The following is a 14548-nucleotide window of genomic DNA, read 5'->3' on the forward strand; positions in this document are numbered from 1 at the left end:
GCAGGATTAGGCTTCCTAAATGACACAATCTTTTTAAAATGTGGTCAGTGGCAAATCATATTCCCATACTTGTAGAACGCTCGTAAATATGAGCATTCTGAAGGTGTGAAATTTACCAAATGGCTGGGGTAAATGTTTTGCAGCCTTACACCCTGTATGTACTTGGAGATGAAATATAAGTACAAAAAAAATGCCATTGTGGAATAATAGATGAAGTAAGACTAGAAGGTGAGGAGATAAACGAGGTTGAATTTTTTCTACTACAGTATTTAGGAACTACAATATCCAGTACAAGCTCTCTTGAGTTGGAATTTCGTGACAGACTAAAAAAGGCATAGCAAACACTGGGTAGGCTGTATAAAATTTAAAACTTAAATAATTTAAAACTAAATACAAACTAAGCCTAAACATCTGTGAAGTACATCTATGGCTCTATTTGCATGAATCCTGCTATGAAGCTAAGGATGCCGTCGATTGTGAGAATAAGCTTGACGAAGAATATTAGACGTCTGTTAGGAGACTGCGAAAGAAAACATACCATAATGGGAAATTAAGAAAGTTCCATATGTTGATGAGATAATGGTGAAGGGGAGTTTGACACGGTTTGGAGGTATCATTGGCACCAATCAAGGGTGAATAGTACTTCACTGACAGTGTCAGCTCGGTGGATACAAATGTAAATCTACGACAAATTTATCAAGAAATAATAAAGCGTTGCACGCACGCACTGATCTAAGCCATCATGATGTTGATGGGCTGATTCCGAAATCAAGAGCAAAAGCCGAATTCCATAGACATGTGTACGGCAGAATTGACAGCTTAGTGAATAAATATAATGTCCACCTAAAAGGCATAGAGTCGAATCCAAGCAGGAGCAGATGCACTTATAATAAATTCCATTTGGATAAGTTATTCCTACGGTAAAGTGAATCCGATACAAAGAGGACTTTGTGGCTTAGCATCTTCAAGTATGAAGAAGCCACGAGAGAATTCATGATAAAGCTACCTTAAAATAGCCATATTTTATAAACTAAGCTCTTCACTATCACAGAGGTGATGGGTTCATTTTGATTCTAAGCATGGAACCTAAATTCGACAGGAATATGTGCAGCAGAGGTGTAATCGTCTAATAGATCACTTTAAAGCTTAGTGGGAAATCTAAAAATGTATGTCCTGATACTGAATGTCTACAAAATCTTAAGAAAAGAGTTTTACTTTTAATGGGGAAAAATGCTATTTATAGATTAAGCTGACCTTGAGAAAGAACAGTTTCCTACTCTTCAGAACAATTAGTGAAAGAATATAAATGGCGCACAATGGAATATGCAAGAACAAAATAGACATATTTATGCAATTATTCCACAGATGATCATAAGAGCATTACTTGTTGTAAGAATTAAAATCATTATCAGCGCCCTTGGAGGCAATCTTTGTGAATCGGGTGGGACGTCGAACATCTCGGAAAGAACTCCTATATAAAGCTCTGGGATGTTCTCTTCTCGTGTCAGAGTTGTCCACCACATCTCAAAAGAAGGTAAGGAAGAGCTGCTCTGGTAATTACTTCTCCTTATCCTCCAAGATGCTTAAACAAAAAGATGAAAAGTCAACGGGATGTCATACTCAGTCAAATAACTGCATTTTGGTAACTTTCAGTAAATGTTAATCCAATAATTAATAAACGCACGATGTACAATAAAGAATATGCAAATAAGATCATTCATATCTACACAGAAGCTTTTCCTTTACGACATCAGAGCTACACCTAACGTTAAAAACATGATTTGATCGTGCGTTCAATAGTCTAAAAAATATCAAATAAAATTATTCTATGTAAAAAAATTCCAGATGAAAAAGTAATAAAAAAAAGAAATAAACTTCCAGGTAAGGAATGCCAGTAAAATCACAAACATTTTAGTTTCTCTTTCAGACAAAATGCAACGAGCTGTGATTTTCCTGACACTGGCGACCCTCGCCGTGGCCGAGAGCGACTTCTCTGAGAAATACTCCTTCACTAAGGTAGGAAACGATTTTCATCCTGTTTACGCCATTTTAATTCTATTTCCAAGCAACAGATCTAGAACCCACTTTCTCTCTTTCCATCTCTCTTCTCTTCTGATTAAACAGTGAATAGGTTTTCCTTTCGTTAAACTAGCACAAGAAATGTTTAATATTTACCGTAATTTAACCATGACCTATTTACCAATCTCTAAAGAAGAGGATGACGATGGTAGCACAAGCAAAGCGAAAAAAGCCTATTAAATCAGGAAATTGCATTTAACTTCCTTAGTCCCCCAAACTATGTATCGTTGGTTTCTGAAAAGTTAAATTTGCTCAGTATCTAAAAAATTAAATATAAACTTCCAAGGATTACAGTTACAATAAGCGGATGAAAGTATAAATATCAGTAATAATTCCAAGTCCACTACGGCTTACATACCTCTTCCAGTTCCTCCAGACTGGTCTGGGTGTTTATTTCATATGTAACCAAAGGAACTTTCGCCATCTGAAATGTACCGAGCTGGAATCTGTCTTTCACTTATCTTTTATTCTCTTTTTCTTTTACGCTTGCCCTCTATTCTTAGGAATAATAATAATAATAATAATAATAATAATAATAATAATAATAATAATAATAATAATAACAATGGCGAAGAAATCCACAATGGTGTTGATATAACTATATATTCATGAATTTGTAATATATATTTACACCTTCACCAGCGTGAATGTCTAATAATATAATAATAAAATTAACGATAGGATATTATTCAAAACTTTATGCATAAACCTTTGCGAAATTAGGCCACGATCAAACTGCAAACTCCTCTTGCCTAACTTACCAATTCTCCCACAGGTCATGGCAAGCTGTTTCGGCCAAGATACCTATTACAAATATTTGGCAACAGTTGGCACCGCCCAGAGGGAGTGCCAACAGCTCCCTGTGTCAAGTCTGCAGACAGTTGGTTACCCTGTCTATCCACAATCTGTAAGTCTGAAGTGTTTAAAGTATCATTTATAAAAACTTCTGATGGAAGTTTGTTTAATTTTAGAACACAGAGTTCCTAGAAAAAAACAAATTATTAACATTATAATATTGATCTTAATCATCACCGTTAATAAATACACACTATCTCATTAACTGTACTTCATCACTGTGTTCTTGTAATGAAAAAGTATTATGAAATTGTACATATATACATATGTATATATATATATATATATATATATATATATATATATATATAAATATATATATACACACACAAGCACATGTATATATATGAATGCATATATATATTATATATATACACATTCAATATATATATATATATATATATATATATATATATATATAAATGTAAACAATTTTCGTGCCTACTCCTTAGCGTTTACTTGCGAAGAATAATATTAACAATATCAATAACCACGTCTTGTTTCCTCAATCTTTGCCATGCATTCCTTGGCTAACCCTCTCTTAATCCTAAGATCTCTTCATCTATTTCCAGGGATACCTACACAGCCAAGATGGCTATTCCCCATACATGCAACATCCTCCCTACCAACAAGGGCATTCAGGACCAATCCTTGGGTCAGCACAAGGGTATCCCCAGTACCACGGAACACCACAAGGGTATCCCCAGTACCAAGGACCATCACATGGGTATCCTCACTACCAACCACAAACTTATCCTCAGGAACCAAGTGTACCTATCTACTATCCTCAACAGCACGGACAACCACAGACCTATCCTCAATACTCTGGCGTTCCAAACGCTTATCCTCAACATCATGGACCAAGGAGCTACTCTCACTATTTACAGGTAAATAATATGACCGTAGAGCTACACTGAATATTTCATACCTTTCATATATATATATATATATATATATATATATATATATATATATATATATATATATATATATATATATAGTATATATATATATATATATATATATATATATATATATATATATATATATATATATATATATATATATATATATATATATATAAATTAGTGTATGAAAGAGAGAGAGATAAAGTATTCTTTTCAAAGCATTTATCTATTATGTACTTTGGTTATTACTGCCATACCCATTTGCTTAATACATCAATCGATTCTAAACTTCCATTAATTAATTGTCCAAATATTCAGCAATAAATCTGATTTATTAGTGAGTTTAAAAGACTGTCACACCTTGAAATGTGTTGAGTGCAATAGCCAAGTAACCAGTCACGAGGAAAATTATTATAAATTTAAAAAATTATTTTGTCGAATTTCTAAAACAACCTTTATCTTTACGCATAATTCTTGGTGCTTGTTAGGCGAGATTTTTGTTCATTTCCTTAATACTAACACAGATTCTAGAATGTAGCTGCTTATTCTTAAAGATTTTGGGTTATTGTATATGCGAAATGCACCTTAAGTAAATTAACGCAAGGATTAATAATGGAAATCTACACACTATCCCGTGGTACAACCATAACCTTTCATTTGACATGTTTTGGGTTCGAACCCCAATAGAGCAAAAACCATTAAAAAAAAATTGAAACCATGACGGGTTATAGTTCAAAAAGTTTTCGACTATGTTTAAAATAACTCTCACCAATATTTCCTCGTACAATGAATCCTTCCTACAGAAACGCGAATCAGTAGGACCAGCTTCTACAGTAGCTCCAGTATCTACAGAAGCTCCCTTAAAGAAGCCTTTCTTCGACCAGTACTACCTCCTGGACGCTGTCAGCACCATCACCGCCTCCCTCAGCAACTACACCTGCGTCCTCCATAAACTGGGTTTCGTAAGTAGCCAGTGTTTTTCAGTTCATTATGTTTACACTAGACAGATCTACCACCAGTAAATGATTGTTGCTTGAAGGTCATTTTAATTTCAGTATACAATTTTGACAATGGTGGGTCAAAGTTCTGAAGTGTATTCACTTCAGAACTTTGAGCCACCACTGTCAAAATCAGAAGAACCACTGGCATTCTTAAGATCTGTATTAATTCTACTAAGAATAATGTTTCCAATTATCTTCTATGAATAACCCCATTTCCAGATTGACCAATACCTGAACTTACGCGTGGACAACTACATCCAGTACTTCAACATAAAATCAATTAGCCAAGAACTCAAGAAGGATTTGGCTGATGGAGCCGCCTACTGCAGGGATTTAACTGTAAGTATAACAGCAATTTTTTCTTTGACAAGTTCTTTTCGTTCCTTAAAAGCAAGCCTTCACCATAACGTGAATACGGAAAACTAATATAATAGGAATTAACACCCTGTACATTCTCAATATGAATTTGCTTGCTCTCTTTAATTAACTAATTTCTTTTTTCTTCCAGTCCTGCCTCCCTCTCGAAAGGCTCAAGTCTCCTCTCCCCCTGAACCTGCAACGTCTCCTGCTGGAGATGAAGTGTGAAAAAGAGACCAGGACCGACGCCTGCTTCAAAGAGGCCCTCAGGAAGAACATCCACGAGTTCAACCTCTCTCTCTTCCCCAAGAATGACACTCAGGAGAGCAAACTCGACAAACACTCCGCCATCGTCTTGGAGGCAGATTCACTTGATGAACTACAGATTATTTAGACTAAATATAATTTCCATTTATCGACAAGGGACTGGAATTCTGGGTGACTACTTATCCACTTTAAATAAATGACAAAATTTATAATGCTTTTAACTACTACCGGCATACCATATTGTTTTGAGAATCAGTCACAAACTAACTCGAAAAAATAATATTATTGCAAGTCGTTCCGCCAAGGTCTTGAATTTTACTCAAACCATTTCCTGTGCTTCATCTCCGACCTTCCCTATGCCATCTTTAGGCCTGTCGTTTTCTATGCAATGGATATTTCACATCATCACAAAACCAAAAAATTTCTTAATATTCCCCTAATGGCACTTTGGTACATTAAATGTGACAATACACCGTGTCCATAAATTATCTGTACAAGTTGAAAAATTCAGACAGAATGAAAAAATGAAGATATAACTATGGTTTTTTGTTTTTGTTTTGGGAAACTAAAGTAACAAAACTTTTATCAAAAACATCAGAACACTTCCACATTAGTTTCACGTAACACATCTAGACGATGCTCAGTTTCTGACCTTGAGTGCTGGAGCATCTCCGCGTCAGTGGTGGATATGGCTTGATTATTCTTTCCTTAAGATCACCTAGAGACTGTATTTAACGTAGCCAACAAGAAGTCTAGAGAGATTCCATCTAGTGATCTAGGTGGCCAAGTAACTGGACGATCTCTTCCAATCAACCGGTTTGGAAACGATTCATTCGGAAATCACGAAGAGTCAACCCATAATGGGGTGGCGCACTATCTTGCTGGAAAATAACTGTTGATTGCAAGTGGTGCAACTGTGGTGCAACCAGCTCTTGTAAAAGATCAAAGTAGTGTTGCAATTGTTTCCTCAGCAAATTAAAATGGGCCAATGGCTCGATTAAACATCGACTTTTAGGCTATTTCTCTCCAGTTCTCTTATTTTCTGTGGAGTTTCCAAACTGCAGAGCCAGATGTAAACCCTCTGCACAAGTTTGAGACCTCGATGATCTAAGAGAAAGAATATGTCAAGCCATAGCCACCTCTGACGAGGGGATGCTGCAATCCATATGGTCAGAAACTGAGCATTGTCTAGGTGTGTTGCCTGCAACCAATGGAGCCCACATGGAAGTATTCTGTTTAAAAAAAAACTTTACTGCTTTACCTACGATTTCTAATAACCCTGTAGAGTTATTTTCTCTTTTAATTTTTCCAGAATTTTTAAAACTGTACATATTGAATGGCTAACGGAATTAGTATCAAAGAACTTTATGCAACCCAGGCCTTGATCAATAAAGGCAAGGCAAGAGAAGGTTAAAGAAAATAAGACATATTGGGGCCCGACACCGAAGAACAGAGAAAGGGATGATAATCAGAAAAGACTCGAATACTAAAAGAATTCCAAAAGTTGGAATTACAACTGACCAAACAGCCATTAGCGCAGATCTGGACACCACATCAGACAGAAAGAAGAAATCTTGTTTTGGGTTGATCCCTCACAAATAAATGTATGTCTCTCGGCTTCGAATACTATGAATGCTTAGGAGAATGTCTATTAAATCCATGAGGTTAATCAGCACTTTGGTTCAGTGAGTAAGACTAATTAAATCTGGCTAAAACGATGAGGTGAGCACTATGAGGATGGTAAATATCTGAAGCCCATATCACTGTAATCAATGGTTAGTGTTCAATATGGACTTCTGCAAATCACGATAAGCCTCGATCACATTAGCTGTGTCCTAAATATTTACAAAATTCGCTAAAGATGTTTGAAGCCACTTTTCTATTTGTACTGCATATGCTTTTCCTTTATTCTGCAAAACCAAGTCAAACAAGTAACTTTCTGTCAGAAGAGAAGGCAGACTTGTGTTGACTAAGTGTGACTTTCAAAGAACTACTGTGTGTGCGTGCAGAATGGAGGTGAGGTAGTAGATTCGAGTAAAGAAAGGGCTGAAACCACTAACGTATGTACATATTGCAAGTTAAGACCAATAAATATAAACAATGCCAGAAATGAACAGATTATAAATGGTAAAACGGGGAAAATGTGATACCGTGGCTAACAGGGTTACAAAAGGTATACAAACAGCGTATTGTAGGACTCTCCAGAGCTTAGGACAGATCACAGGAGAATTAAATAGTGAAGAATATGTATGAATCACCTGTTTTGAAACGGTTGCGGTAACAAATTAAAAGTAAAGGTAAAACTCTACAAATGATGTGAACAGGCTAAAAATTGCTAAAGAATAAATTCACTGCGATGCAATGTGGAGAATGTTAGGCATGTATGGAATACAAGGACATTTTATTTAAAGTAATTATGGGATTTTATTTAGAGTAATTAGGAGCTTTTATAATAATAGCAATAGTAAAGTAGACGCTTGTTGAATTGTTTGGTGTAAAAATGAGTATGCGAGATGGATCACCAATGGCTAAGCTAATGATACATACATATATACATATATATATATATATATATATATATATATATATATATATATATATATATATATATATATATATATATATATACATATATATATATATATATATATATATATATATATATATATACTATATATATATATATATATATATATATATATATAATATAGATATAGATATAGATATAGATATAGATATATATATATATATATATATATATATATATATATATATATATTAGTAGTTGAAGGATAATATGCATGTATATATATATATATATATATATATATATATATATATATATATATATATATATATATATATTATGTGTGTAACTACCTATACATAAACAAATCAATGAAGGAAGCAGGGTTTACATAAAAGATCTGGAAGACAAGAGTTTTATCTACAAAAGCAAGCTGAGAGTGGATGAGGGGAGTTGAGTCAATCTCCTATACTGAAGTGAAGTGTGAATATTAAAAATATATAAAAGTAAAGATGTAAGCTGCTGGGATATATTGTAACCACAGCACATAATGAAGACGAAAAAATGGATGGTAGAGTAATTATAGACATTTAACGAACGTTACCATAGGTTCAAAATATAAGTGTTTTGAGGTGGTTTAGTCTTGTTGAAAGAATTTAAGATAAAAGATTTGTTGTAAGTATGTATGCACTATAAAGACAGAAATGCGGAACATCAACAGTGCTGAAATAAACTCGTATAAAGGGATTGTTGAGTTAACTCTTATTTTCAGAAGTGTGAATACTGAATGAACATGACAGAAAAGAGAAAGTGTCTATTCGAACGAATTACTTAGCACATAAGGAGTAACAAATGCTCCGAAGGTACGAAATGCGGTTATGAAGAACTGATGACAAGGGATCGGTAATTAGAAGAGATCTGCTCATAAAGCCAGTTCGTTTGATCAGTGATCCCACTTTTACCCCTCTTCTTGATCCAATCCTCTTCCTCTTTTCCTCAAGGTAGCTTTTCTCTCTCTCTCTCTCTCTCTCTCTCTCTCTCTCTCTCTCTCTCTCTCTCTCTCTCTCGTGGATACAATTTTAGCCTCCATCCCAAAGCTCTGCAGGTTATGTTACTTGGGCAGCCTGTAAACATCTGTGTAAAGATGGCCTCTTGGACGGCTTCGTGGCAGCCATCAGGCAATATCTTCCATCATTTATTTAATGTAACTATCTATCTATTTCAGATTTTCCAGACTTTATAATCTTACTTCCTCAAAAACGCATGTCCACCATTTCCTTTATGTTCAAGCCCCAACTTTTTTCCTTTCCTTATATTTACCGTTTTCTTCAGGCCTGGGCTACAAAAGGGAATAAGATCGAGTAGCATACATCATGTAGGATTACGATGCTTTGTTTATGAAACCCTTATATAGCTATTTAAAGAAGCTGCTGTTAAGGAAGGTTTCTGTCAGGTGATTCAAAGATGCTTTAGATGAATGAATGTTGCAGTGTTTTGTCTTTTCTCTCCCTCTCGGGATAAAAGCCTAATCATAATTATAATTACACAAACACAGGCACATTTAACCAGTCCAAAATATCAACAGCATAATGAACGCATAAAACAATTCCAAGAATCTCAGTCATTATAACTGCCCTTGACAACCTCTTTGTGAAGACGGGTGTGATACCGAAAGCCTCATTAGGAGATCGTATATAAGGCTCTCGGGATGATGAGTCCATGTGTCACATCTGTCCACCACAGCCCAAAGGAAGGTGAGAGCTACTACTGTATCTGAATTATAAATCCATTTAGGTCTTACACGCAAGACAACAGAAAAAAAAAAGATAGGCAATCACGTTTAGAACTTGAAATATCAAACTGTCATTCACAATATGTTACAATATACTAACTGAACTAAATACTTAAGCAGCTGTTAATTTCAGTAAGTTACTACTGTCCATAATTCTTTTATTCATACACAAATTAGAGTGGTGCATACGACATGGAGCAGAAAACTTCATGATTTTGACCAGTAGTCTTAAACAGTCCCAAAGTTTAAAGACTTTCCATATGTTGAAAAAAAATTTATTTGCAAGTTACATTCAGTTCCTGTGCTTTTCAAAATAGTGTTAATATTGGGCAATCTATTAACATATTTTGTTTAAAACTAATCAGTTTCTAACTTTTTTATTACAGACAAAATGAGTCGAGCTGTGATTTTCCTGTCACTGGCGACCGTCGTCATGGCCGAGAGTGATTTCACCGAGAAGTACACCTTCACTAAAGTAAGTATATAATTACTTCCATCCTGCTGTAATCTTGTACTTTTCACGTCTTTGTTTAATTTTACTAATCAAAACACAATTTACCTGGAAAAGACCGCATTACCCAAGTCAAGCATTCAATACTTACCACCTTCCTAAGAAAAACCATTACAAATTACGGCTCAGATGAAGACAATGGTTAAGTAACAAATTACGGCTCAGACGAATACAATAGTTAAGTAATAAATTACGGCTCAGACGAACACATTGTTAAGTAAAATCTGCATTATAATTCTAGACTAAACACTTAACAGTCAAATTCCCCATTTCTACAAACGGAATATTTTCCCGGAGAATAATCACCAGCAAATAGATAAGTTTCAGCGATAAACCACCAAAACAAAGGCGATTTTTCTTATTGACACAAAAGGCCAATCGGCTTTACTATTAAGTCTTCCCTTTTATAACAGACAATAATCATGAATGATACTGTTTGTTTTCCATATTACACAAGACCACAACTTATTTGTTGTATTAATTGAATAGAGGTAAACAGCTTATTTTTTTTTACTCTTCTTTTTAAATAATATCGACTTTCTATTCAATAGGAAATTTGCTAACGAGTTCACGATATTTTAGCTTGATATTTCTAAATTTTATGATAAATATCTTGGATGACTTTCTACCACCAAGAATCTGTGAAAAAAGCGACATAGACGAGATCAAAATACTTGTGACTCTTATCAGTTTTATCACACAAAGCTTACCTTTGACATCCTAGGTCATGGCGAGTTGTCTGGGTGGAGAAACGTACTACGCCTATTTGGCACAAGTTGGCACCGCCCAGAGAGAGTGCCAACAGCTCCCAGTGTCAAGTCTGCAGACGGTTGGTTATCCAATCTACCCACAACCTGTAAGTATGAAAGTCTTTATTACTCCACAGGTGAATGTGTCATGTCTATTTCTAAAGGTTTTAGAATACAAAATTAATAAAAACGAAATTGTAACACTGGCTTTAACCATATCCAGTAACGGACACATACTGATCCGTTACCTGTCTCAAATTACTCCTTGTGCTTCTGGCAATTAAAAACAAACAGCACTTTTGATTATGCACATACGTGACCATTTTGATATGCATACACACACAAACATACATATGCACGCATACATATACATATATATATAATATATATATATATATATATATATATAATATATATATATATATATATTATATATATATATATATATATTATAGAGAGAGAGGAGAGGATAGAGAGAGAGAGAGAGAGAGAGAGAGAGTCATAAATAATTTCGTTTTTCATCGAATAAAAATGCTGAAATTAATAATGTATTCTTTTGCTACTTCTTTCAATCATCGGTTCTGAATTTCTACTTCCAGGGATACCTACACAGCCAAGCTGGTTATTCCCCATACATACAACAACCTACCCACTATCAAGGGCATCCAGGACCAGTCTTTGGGGCACCACAAGGATATCCCCAGTACCATGGAGTGCCACAAACTTATCCTCAGCATCAAGGTGGACCTCGGTACTATCCTCAGCAACACGGTGGCCCACAGACCTATCCTCAGTACTCTAGCGTACCAAATACTTATCCTCAGTACTCTAGCGTACCAAATACTCATCCTCAACACTATGTACCGAAGAGTTATTCCCACTACTTACAGGTAATTTTAAGTTTTTATATATATATATATATATATATATATATATATATATATATATATATATTAATTGCATAAATTAAATAACACCCGAGATGACACAAGTGGAAATTAACACAATATTTTCAACTGTTTCAGTTGATCATCCCACGTTTTACAAATTGACGGACTAATATTTACTCCCAAACATTACCACTTACTCCTTCCTACAGAAACGTGAATCTCAAGGAGGAGCATCTACAGTAGCTCCAGTATCTACAGGAGCTACAGTACCTACAGGAACTCCAGTATCTACAGTAGCTCCAGTATCTACAGGAGCTCCAGTATCAAATGGAACTACAGTACCTACAAAACCTCCCCCGAAGCAGCCTTTCTTCGATAAGTACTACCTCCTGGATTCTGTCAACACCATTACCGCCTCCCTCAGCAACTATACCTGTGTCCTCCATAAGCTGGGTTTCGTAAGTTGAGCAGATAATCTTTTCACTCTTTGTTACCACCACTACAATTTTGGGACTTCAACCTAATTTTGATTTACAATTTTGACAACGGTGGGTCAGAGTTTCGAAGTAAATACGTAACCAGGAGTAACCAGGAGTACCATTGGCCCTCTTTTAAAATGAGTATTATTTTTATTAAGGGCCTTGTTCTCTGTTACCTATATATTTCAAACTTAAAACCATTTTCTATAAATGACCTCTCAAGATAAAAATCCATTTCCAGATTGACCAGTACCTCAACTTACGTGTGGACAACTACAACAACCACTACAGCCAAAAACCAATTAGCAATGAACTCAAGAAGGATTTGACTGATGGAGTTGCCTACTGCAGAGATTTAACAGTAAGTATGAGAATCATCTCATTTGCTAACACCATATTTTACTTAAAAAACAATCTATGAAATGACGATCAACTACTGATAAGAAACTATAAGCTTTTGAAAAAAAAACATTTAACATTCAATTAAATACATGACGTATGCATTTATCAGTCTTTATAGAATCTGTAATTTTTCAACTGATTCTGCCTCCATGACTCATTATTTTCTTCTTTTCCCTCGCAGTACTGTCTTCCCATAGAAAGGCTCAAGTCTCCTCTCCCCCTGAACCTCCAACGCCTCCTGCTGGCGATGAAGTGCGAAAAAGAGACCAGGACCGACGCCTGCTTCAAGGAGGACCTCAGGAAGAACATCCACGAGTTCGACCTCTCTCTCTTCCCCAAGAACGACACTCAGGAGAGCAAACTCAACAAACTCTCCGCCATCGTCATGGAGGCAGATTCACTTGATGAACTACAGATTCTTTGAGGCCTGAATATTCTTTCTATATTTTCTAACATGTCTGTAAAAGGTGGTGGGTTTAGGGTAACAATCTGTAGTACTTAAATAAATAAAGAAAAAAGTGATATCTATTTTTATTAGCATTTCAAATCAATTTTAAATAGAAATTGATACACCAGGACCCTGCCACAGTCATTTAATTCGAAGAATTGGAACACTGATTTATCGGTCTTCTTGCCAGTATCTTTGCTGTGACAGGCTACAAAATTTTGCCTAGTTACTACTAGTTGTCCCCCCCAAAAAAAAAATCTTGAAATTTTCAATGATCATTCTCCTGTATTTCATGTACGACCTTCTCCCATACTTCCTTTTGTCCTGTCTTTTTCGCTATAGTAAATGCTATTATTACACCTTACTATCCGCTTTAAGAATGAAGGTGTGATCTTGGGGTGAAACATTTAATTCTACCTTGAGTAGCTTTGTCAGTTCTACTATGTATGTAATGAAACGGTTTATAAGCTGCCCGTAAATATCTAAAATGAGAACCACTGTAACCAATGGTGGGTGTTGAGTATGAGGTTCCGCCAACAATTACCTTGAATGTTGTGGGTATTGTTACAAGGATTAGGATGTCTCAGAGACTTGTTAGTCCATCCGAGACATCATGTGCTTACTTATCTGGTGGAGCTGGTTTTACTGTTCATTCAGTGTCCTAATGATTTTGTCTAGCTTTCTTTAAAACTTCCACAACTTCTGACGGCAGTTTATTCCGTGTGATGTCACATTATCTTGTATGTAAAGAAGTTCCCACAGTGGGATGTGTTGTATTTCTTCTGTTCTAGTTACCATCCATTATTTCTTGTCTGGTTTTCGTTTACCGTAATTAGGTTACTGTCTACTGTTGTTATGCCTTTCAGTATTTTAAATGTTTCTATTAGTTGTCCTCGCAATCATCGTGTTTCTAAGCCATACACGTTCAGGCTCTCTAATCGTCCTCGGTAACCTATTTACCTGATGGAATTAACTTTGTGGGTCTTGCTTATACCTCTTTTAATCTATTTATGTCTTTTCTTAACGTTGGTGACCAAAACTGTAATGCATAACATATTCAAGATGAGGTCTAACTATTGGTGTATAGAGCTGCAGCACCAGCTCCTAGTTTCGGTATTTGAACTGCCTCTTTATGTATCCCACTAGTTTCTGGGCCTTCTTTTCTGCTTTTATGCACTGTTTTGTGGATTTTAAGTCCTTGATAATAATGACTCCAAGGTCCTCCTCTTGATCTACACTGTTCATATCATTCCCAAGCAGCATGTAGCTGGCATGAGGGCTGT

The 14548-nt window shown here is 35.4% G+C and overlaps 2 protein-coding genes across 2 annotated transcripts in view; both read left to right on the forward strand.

Annotated features, from left to right (window-relative positions):
- The window catches only part of LOC135217590 (uncharacterized), a 49795-nt gene extending 36456 nt beyond the window's left edge, over positions 1 to 13339 (forward strand). The window contains exons 14-20 of the mRNA XM_064253554.1: positions 9679 to 9748; positions 10173 to 10261; positions 11022 to 11153; positions 11646 to 11936; positions 12146 to 12394; positions 12657 to 12776; positions 12999 to 13339. Of these exons, the coding sequence (XP_064109624.1) occupies positions 9679 to 9748; positions 10173 to 10261; positions 11022 to 11153; positions 11646 to 11936; positions 12146 to 12394; positions 12657 to 12776; positions 12999 to 13241 (1194 nt within the window). The 3' untranslated portion in view covers positions 13242 to 13339. The remainder of the gene's footprint in view (positions 1 to 9678; positions 9749 to 10172; positions 10262 to 11021; positions 11154 to 11645; positions 11937 to 12145; positions 12395 to 12656; positions 12777 to 12998) is intronic.
- On the forward strand, positions 1551 to 5611 carry LOC135217324 (uncharacterized). Its single transcript, XM_064253119.1, has 7 exons — positions 1551 to 1642; positions 1916 to 2016; positions 2855 to 2986; positions 3507 to 3821; positions 4646 to 4804; positions 5063 to 5182; positions 5352 to 5611. The coding sequence occupies exons 2-7, from the start codon at positions 1933 to 1935 to the stop codon at positions 5592 to 5594; spliced, it is 1053 nt and encodes a 350-aa protein (XP_064109189.1). The 5' UTR covers positions 1551 to 1642; positions 1916 to 1932; the 3' UTR covers positions 5595 to 5611.
- Positions 13340 to 14548: the final 1209 nt, after the last annotated feature.

The sequence above is a fragment of the Macrobrachium nipponense genome, chromosome 7 (genome assembly GCF_015104395.2).
Source record: "Macrobrachium nipponense isolate FS-2020 chromosome 7, ASM1510439v2, whole genome shotgun sequence".
Taxonomy (NCBI): domain Eukaryota; kingdom Metazoa; phylum Arthropoda; class Malacostraca; order Decapoda; family Palaemonidae; genus Macrobrachium; species Macrobrachium nipponense.

Bases quoted from the DNA above. Each gene is read 5' to 3' on its own strand.
- LOC135217324 (XM_064253119.1), top strand. From the start codon at position 1,933: ATGCAACGAGCTGTGATTTTCCTGACACTGGCGACCCTCGCCGTGGCC. The intron at 2,987-3,506 runs GTAAGTCTGAAG...ATCTATTTCCAG, and splicing joins ACCCTGTCTATCCACAATCT to GGATACCTACACAGCCAAGA. The intron at 3,822-4,645 runs GTAAATAATATG...TCCTTCCTACAG, and splicing joins GCTACTCTCACTATTTACAG to AAACGCGAATCAGTAGGACC.